The 8,751-nt window shown below is 35.2% G+C and overlaps 1 protein-coding gene across 4 annotated transcripts in view; it reads left to right on the top strand.

The window, feature by feature from the left end:
• Erbb4 (erb-b2 receptor tyrosine kinase 4) overlaps positions 1–8,751 on the top strand; it is a 1,194,626-nt gene that overhangs the window by 832,923 nt on the left and 352,952 nt on the right. For all 4 annotated transcript variants that reach the window (XM_029569917.1, XM_029569919.1, XM_029569920.1 and 1 more), the window contains exon 5: positions 122–187. In XM_029569917.1, coding sequence (XP_029425777.1) covers positions 122–187 — 66 coding nt within the window. The remainder of the gene's footprint in view (positions 1–121; positions 188–8,751) is intronic.

Below are 8,751 nucleotides of genomic sequence, written 5' to 3'. Positions count from 1 at the left end.
CATAAAAATTTTCATATTAATTCCTTGGAGAGGGGTATCCTAGCAAAGAAATGAAAAAGTATAATGGCATTGGCCTTTTTTTTTTCCTTTTTTTTTTTTTTTTTTTTTTTCTTTTCTACAGGTGGACGGTGCCATAAGTCCTGTACTGGCCGATGCTGGGGACCCACAGAATATCATTGCCAGACTTGTAAGTATTCAGTAGTGAAAACACAAAGGTTTGAAGTGGTCAAATAATTTTAATAATCAATTCTTCTCACAATTCTGATCACCTGAAATATGAAATGAACTTGATTTCTTTTTTAAAAACAAGCTGCCTACTTTCACTGATTTCAAATGGAACAATGTATAATTACTTATCATGTTTCTTCGTGGTTTCTAGGCTAATGATCACCATAGCACATTTATCATGACATTATCTATGACTTTGAAGTCTATATCAGTAAAACTGAGAAATCCACATGTACACTTGGTAATAATTTAATTTCAAATAAACTGAATATTTTAAGAACTTTCCAAAGTACTTGTCATTTATTTCTTATAAAATGAAAAATACAAAAATGAGCCTGCTATGTTCTAAACACTGAGCTGTGCACAGAGCTATAAAATACATGAATATGGAGCTGGAGAGATGGCTCACTGGTCAAGAGCACTAGCTGCTCTTGCAGAGGACATGGGTTTGATTCCCAGCACCTACATGGCAGCTAACAACCATCCATAACTCCAGTTCCAGGGGAATCTGACACCCTCCTCTGACCTCCATGAGCACTGGCATGACATGTATATATGTAGATATGAAGGCAATGCACTCATACACATAATTTTTTAAAGTGCCTCATTATAAATATAGAGTCACAATTATGAACAATTAATCTCAGTCTTGTGCTTCTTGAATCAATCATTACCCAATACAAGTATGAACTTGTTATTTTGCTAAGGCATTGAAACCAAAGGAGACCAAATAGAAAGGTAAGGATCTGAGGATGAAATTCAGTCATGCATCTTTTCTGTGCATGTGCCAAACCTGGTTTGATATTTTCAACATTCTTAAAGTTGTGCAATACTCAAAATAACACTGAACTTTTACCAAACTTAAGGATAAATAATTTCTTTAAAAACTGAAAGCTATCAGGGCATGGTGGCATGCACCTCTAATCCTAGCACACCAGAGGCAAAGGCAGACAGATATCTGTGAGATCCAGGTTAGCTTGGTCTACATAGTAAGGTTTCAGGGCAGCCAGGACTACAGGAAAAGCAAATTCCAATGAAAATAAAACAAGAACAAACTAATAAGCAAAAAACTGGTACTAAATCCATCTGGGCCTGGGTTTTTTTTGTGGTTTTGTTTGGGAGGCTTTTTGTTGTTGTTTCAACCTTCTTGCTTATTCTTTTTATCTCTTCTTGGTTTAACTTTGGTGTGTCATACACATTAAGAAATTAATCCATTTCTTTAAGATTTTTCTGACTTGGTGTAGTAAACGTCCTGGAAGTCTGTCTTTACAGTCCTCTGAATGTGATTCGTGTCTGTTGTAATAGCTCCTTTTTCATCTACAATTTTATTTATTTGGTTCTTTTCTCCCTTTTGGTTAATTTGGTGTAAGGACTAGCAATTTCGTTATTCAGAAAGATTTTAAAGAATCAGCTTTTCATTTCATTGATTATATTTTTCATGTCTATTTTATTAATTTGAGCTCTGATCTTCATATCTCTTTCCATCTACTGTGTTTGGATCTTGTTTTGATTTTCTAAGGCCTTCAGCTACATCATTAAGTAATTAATTTGAGACCTCTTAAATGTTCTGATGTATGCACCTAACACCATAAACTTTCTTCTTAGAACTGTCTTCACTGGACCCCATAGATTTTATTATGTTATAATTTCATTTTCTCTCAGTTCTAGGAATTTTGATTAAAAACTCATTATATGCACATATAAAATTCTCCAAAAGTAAAACAAAACTAATAAGCTGAATAAAATTAAGAAATGGAAAATAAAATGTAGATAGTAAGCATTTTTTCCTGCTTTTGTACCATTGGCTGAAATATATTGAGCATAGTGTGGTGGCTTTGAATACATCCTTTTATTAGCATAGAAGAAAGAATATATTGTTAAAGATTTTAACATGTAAAGATTACATAGGCCATTTGTTAGGGTGTTGGATGCAAGTTCAGAGATTTCAAATATACCTTACTTCATGACATTGTTTCAATAAAGAAATTTTAAAAAATAATTGCTATATTGTAAGCTGTCAATGGAAGAGAATAGGAAATATTAGATCATCAATGAGAAATAATTTTTTAAACGTTTTTTGAGACAGGGTCTCCCTGTAGCCCCAGCTGGCCTGGCCCAGCTGGCCTGGAACTCACTATGTAGATGAGGCTGTGCTCAGTCTCACAGAAATATGCCTGCTTCTGCCTCATGAGTGTTGGGATTAAAGGCGTGTACCACCATGTCTGGCTTAAACTTATTTTTAAATTAATGTGTGTTCTCATATTCAAAAGTCAAGAAACGTAAAAAAGAATAACATAAAGTTGTTTTCTTTGTTCTCCCACCCATTGCTAATATGCATTGTATTCTTCCAAAAACAGTTTGTGCAGATGAGGAAATATATTTATATGGCTTGCTCTTTTATCACTTAAAACCTCACTGTCCATGTTATACTATGCGTAACTTGTTTTTTTGTTACTGGGACAAGTACATGAGCGATAATGAATTTTAAAGAGAAAAGGTTTATTTGGGCTTACAGTTTTGAACATTCCAGTCCATGAGTAACTGGAGTTAGTGGTAGGGGATCCATTGCCAGGCAGTACATCATGGCATGAAAAATGTGGCAGAGAAAAACTAATGACTACATAGAAAGAAAGCTACATAAAGAAAAAGACCAGGGCCCCATAGTCTCCTTTGAAAGCACACTTCCAATGCTGTTAAATTACTCAGAAGTTCTCACTTCTTACAGGGTCCACTATCTCCAAACACACCATGGGCAACTGTAGCATACGCCCAGGCCTTTTCAATCCATGTATATGTGTATGGATTATTGGTAGTGTTAATTCTTATATTAATTCCTAGAAGTTCCATTTGTAGGGTTACAGACTTGTAAAACTACAGTTTGATATCAACATCAAATCATATTCTCTATAAGAATTATTGCCAGGAGGATTGTTTCTCAATATATGTTCCCCATTCCTTAGATAGACCACACTGGTCAAACTTTGGGTCTGGGTCAAAGGGTTAGATGAAATCCAATATCTGGGTATGGATTTAAATTAACTGATTTAATAGAAACAAGGTTTTAGAAAAAAAAGTGTTTTGATAAGAATTTTAAATAGAATTTTAAACTTTTGAAAGTAAGATTACATTACAATGTGAAATCTATTCACTACTTTCACTGTACTATTTAGAGACCAAGTTTTTTAATAGCAAAGAATTCCAAGATTCACGTGATGCTGAGCAGACACTGATATGGCCATGTATATTAACTCAAGATCTCTAAAATAATGAAAAATTACTACCACACTTAGTGATGGTGTGAGAAGGAACCATGCAATTTATCAAAGTACACAGACACCCGTGGGCTTTTCATGGCAAAAAGATTCTGACTTGTCAAAGCCTAAGGACAAGCTGTTAAATAGGACTGGGGAGATGGCTCAGCAGTTAAGAGTATTTGCTTCTCTTGAAGAAGACACAAGTTAAGTTCCCAACACTTACATCTGTTGACTCACGACTGCCAATAACTGCAGCTCCAGGGGATCTCACACCCTCCTCTAGCCTCCATGGGTACTCCCATTCACGTACACATATACTCATGCATATACACAAAAAAAAAATTAAAAATAAATCTTAAAAAATACTGTTACACATAAATTTTACTACTTGCTTCATTTCTTTATCATCACATAAAAACAGTGTGTGGCCATGATGCCAGTAACCAGGGGGAGGGATGAGTGTACAGGTCCTTCCAGCATCTTATCGTGCTGGACCTTTGTGGTAGGGCTGCCCACATTTATCATCTGTTGAGATTTGAGAAATACAGGTTTCAAATGTGTGGCCTTGTGATATTCTTCCACTTTATTTGACTATATCAGATTATGCTGCCAAAAGCCTTAACAAAAGTCATAATTATCACTAGCATTTCTTATAGTAGACATCATTCAACATAGTTGGCAAGCAAACATTTGACCTTTCTGAGGACCACTTCTCTTTTAGAAGGGCAGAGTCTGTCAGCATGTTTATTCTGTGTAACACTTTGCATTTGGGCACAGGACAGTGTGTCTCAGCAGACGTGAATTTACTCCACACCTCCAGAGGACGTTGGTAATATCTTTTGGGTGTGACAGAAGGGAGGGGAGGAGGACATCAGCTGGCACTAGTAGAGACCAAGGATGTTGCAAAATATTCTACAGTGTACAGGAGAGACTTTCCAACATCCACCAACAAAGGAATACTATACAGTATAAAATGTTAGCAATACTGAAGGCAGGGAAAGCTCACAATAAGAGTAAATAATTACTAGATCCAGGATGAGACTATAAATTTATCTCCTCATGAGAATTTAGATTTGGGATCTAGAGATAATGGTTATACTGCTTTAGAATTCTGAGCTTGAAGAAACAGTAATTGAATTTTTCCTCCTTTGACCCATGTGTGTTAATGAAAAAGAGATTACCAGTCTTCAGCCACACAGCAGAATAAAACAAGCATGCTGATTTGAAAAAAAAAAATGTAACAAGTTTTAGCAATTTTTATCTCCTATCTGGCCATCATGAGGGCTAGATACACTTGAATCCTCAGTTCCTTAAGAAGCTCAATGTTTTACAAGTGCATTTTCCCATTTTTGTATGTGATTGTGTATAGTATGAATATGTGATCTATATGTGTGTATGTGCATATGCGGGGGGGGGTCACATGTGTCTGTGTGTGTGAATGCAGAGGACAGATGAGGGTGGTCAGTGTGTTCCTTAATTCTTTCTGTCTTAGTCTCTGAGACAAGATCTTTCACTGAGCTTGAAGCTCAACATTTAAAATAAGCTGGCTGACCAGCGAGCTCCCATGATCTTCCTGTTTCATCATCTGAACACTAGTTAACTGGCATCATGGCCTCACACTGTGTTTCTATGTGAAGATTCAAACTCAGGTCCTCATGCTTGTATCCATGGAAACATCTCTTCAGCCCTACATGTACCTTTTCAATGGAGTTTTACTACTTTCCACAAAGTGGAATGGGAGACTTAACTAAGAAAATCATGACACGTTTATATAGGAATCATGAGACACAAAACAATCTAATTCCTCTAATAATTAAGCATAGAAATTAAGCTCATTATAATCTAAAATTTGGCTGTCATCCCACTTGTTTCACAGTCTATCAAATTTAAATTAAATGCATACATGTATCTAATATATACAAGTGCAAATTTTAGTGTATTATACATTAACATGGAGCTTTATCGTTTATAAAATATTTCCACTTTGAGCCTCCCTTAAAATGAATTTCTTGGAAGTTAAAGAAGGCAGTGGTGATTTACAATAAGCTGAAGAGATGATTAAGGAGGTTGTCATATTTATATAGCTAATGGAAGGGTTTCAGCCTCAATGTTTTGAATCTAAAGACAGCTTTGTTTCTTGTACACAATATTGCAGAGCACACTGTCGTAGGCAAGCGTGTTAGCTTTGGAAGTGGTCAGGTGATATAAATCCCAGTTTTTTCTACTTTCTTCCAAGGCTAAGTGACTCCAATCTTCTAAACTTCAGCTACCACATATATAAAATAAAAATGGTTACACTTATTCTCAGCGGGAAGATTCCTTTTTGGAATGAAATTCGTTACAATAGTAAGGTTGAAATGCTGATGTATTTTGGCACATGCTAAGGACACAGTATAGCTAATAGCTGATAGTATAGTAAATTAAAGGATGTATATTGGACTCTTTTTTTTATTATTTTAAGTGAATGAATGGATGTAAGAGACAAAGTCACACCTTGTGAAGTCTACTCACACCTGGTGTCCAGGGATGGAACAAGGAACAGGGCTGGAGGAAGTAGATGCTGTCTGATCTTGACTTTCACGCCTGCACTTCCCTTTTCCTCCTCCGAAATACTTAAGGGATAAATTGCTTATCTTTATTTAAAGAGTACCGCAACATCAGCCAAAATAAGCTTTGTGACTATTCAGACATGCACATATTGCAAGAGCTGAATTTTATAATTATAATTTTATAATTTGACCTCGCAAAATGTTTTGTAGGGATAAGCCACCTCCACAGATTTCACAGAGATGTATCACACTTGACCAAAATTTCTACTTCCTTTAGATTTTCAAAGGTTTTTCTTCTAAGGTACTATAAGGATACTATAAGTTACTATAAGGCCTACTGAATCATAAAATATATTGTGAAGCCTTCAACAATATTCTATTCTAGATGGTTGACCATATAAATGTATATTTAAGGATCTTAAAGATAGAGTCTCATAATTTGCAAATAATTTCTTGCTTTGTTACTGAAATAAGTTTCCTTTAGTGAGAGGTTTTCTGAAGGTACTCAACTTTGTATTTTGCCAAACATTCCCATATCTATTTATTAGGGAAGGCAGGAAAAAATATTCATCATCCCCATTAAGTAAATGGAGATTAGGATTTTAGTTCATTCTCCCACCTTACCAGTACAGACACCTTCCCATAGATGTTCCTCCTGGGTGGTATGCTGGGAACTGTCCTGTGTGTGGCTGAATGGCCCTAAGTCACCGTGAGGACAAATGGCTCAGACTCTGGAAGAGCAAGCTCATGGTAATGAAGGGCTTGTTAGGGTGAAATGAAGCAGAGGGGTGATGAGAGCTGACAACTCTTCTGAATGGAGATATGGGAAACAGAGATGCCAGCTGCTCAATGGTGCCCTCGAGGGAAGGGCTGCAGGAGTTTCCTAAATTAGAAAAAAGCTTCAGTGGGATTTTTCATTTGTTTGTTTTTTGTTTTTGTTTTTAAATGTAGAGTCAGCGAAACAGAAAGCCAGAGAGGTTATATTGTCAGCTTACTATGGACAAGGGTCATTTTATTCAGAAATTTTAGAATTTTATGAATTTTTAGTATAACATTAACATTCTATGACCTATTTTGTGCACTAGTTTGGATGTCACAGTTGATTCAAATGCATGTTGAATAATTTGGGTGCATCATTACTCCTCAATAGTATTTCCTAATGTTCAGCCTATAAACCAGAACCAGTAGCTATTTTATAAACATTGTTTTTGAGAATAGAAGATATTTTATAAACAAATTCTTTTTAAAAAATCTTAAACAACCTAAGGAACTTTATAAATATTAATGTAAGTAAATGATGCTTGTGGAATCTTACCAAGTGTTCTACTCTGACTGTTTTACTCATGAGGCTGATTTTCTGAAACAACTTCAATTCCTTCTCCTTAAATCCCTTTTAATGCTAGAGCATGCTGACCCTATAAACCTAACAAGAATATTTCTCTCATCACTGCAAAGGGTCAAACAGAACTTAGACTGGGATACTGAGAGATGCCTTACCTGTGGAGCAGTAACTCCAACTTGAAAGTACTTTTAAGCTCAGTTAAATCTTGGCTGCATTGCTCCAGAGCACAGCTTAAGTAAATTGATTCAGTGGATTAATGTAGTCATGTCAGGGGAGACAAACTTATCTTCTATGTGAAGGCTGAAGCTTATAGAAGTATTATTTAGCAGGCTTACTGGTAAGAATGACAACTCTCTCTATTCATAAGAACTGAATCCTGAGGTCTGAGCTGTATAGGTGTAGGTGTGAAGGAGACTAAGCTTTAAGAAATAAATAATAATGATTAAAGGAACAAAGTTATCTCTGTCCCTGCAAGATATATGAAGTGCACTTATCTCATTTAAAATAGATACTGCATGTCCTTTTTTATCTTCAAGTACAGTATCAGGGCAGCTCTCTCTAGTCTTCTATTATCAGGAATGGTAGTGGTTTCATTTTACATTTCCCCTTTGTCCTCCCAGCCCCAATGTCAGTTCACTTAGTCAACTGCATTTTGAATGAGGAAAGAAAAAACCCACATTACAATATTACTGTTTGATTTCCCTAACCTTTGCATACATTTTACTTTAAAATAGTCATAATTATCACTTGCAGATTTTATAATCAGAATTTTCTAGGTTTGTAGCCTTCCAGTAACACATTTTTTCCAACTTCTAAAATGTTTTAAAGATTCCATTTCTTACCTAGAAATAGACAGAAAAAAATTTAAGTGAATTTGACTGAATAAAAAAAAATATTTGTCTGCAAAATTGGAGTATTATACCACAAAAATTAAGGAGATATGCACATTACAGCTACTCAAGAGATTGGACTTTTGCCCAAATTTCATTAAATTAATTTAGTCTAAGACATTACTTTAAACAAAAGAAAACTTTGAAGGGTGGAAGACCCTTCTTATTTACTTACACTGTTCTTTAAAGCTAAATTGTCTCAAGTTTCTAAATAAAAAAACAATAGACATCATAGGTATGCTTGTTGTGTTATAGATAATTGTGAATGGAGCATGTGGTATGATAGGAAGGGATTTTATGCTGTTTATTGTTTCTGTAAAGATCTAATAGACTATGCTAAGAATTTTAGTGAGTAATTCCTTATGCTTAGACATGAGAAAATTACTTCAATAGTGACAATTTATTGGAGGTTTTGTTTTAATGATAGGGCAGGGAAGAAAACCCAAGCCTTAGTTCGCTTTATTCATTCTATTCATTATTATCTATAA

Source organism: Nannospalax galili, unplaced genomic scaffold, assembly GCF_000622305.1.
Source record: "Nannospalax galili isolate Female #2095 unplaced genomic scaffold, S.galili_v1.0 scaffold281, whole genome shotgun sequence".
In the NCBI taxonomy this organism is placed as follows: domain Eukaryota; kingdom Metazoa; phylum Chordata; class Mammalia; order Rodentia; family Spalacidae; genus Nannospalax; species Nannospalax galili.
The sequence above is the reverse complement of the archived record's forward strand: the minus strand, read 5'-3'. Positions and strand labels throughout refer to the sequence as shown.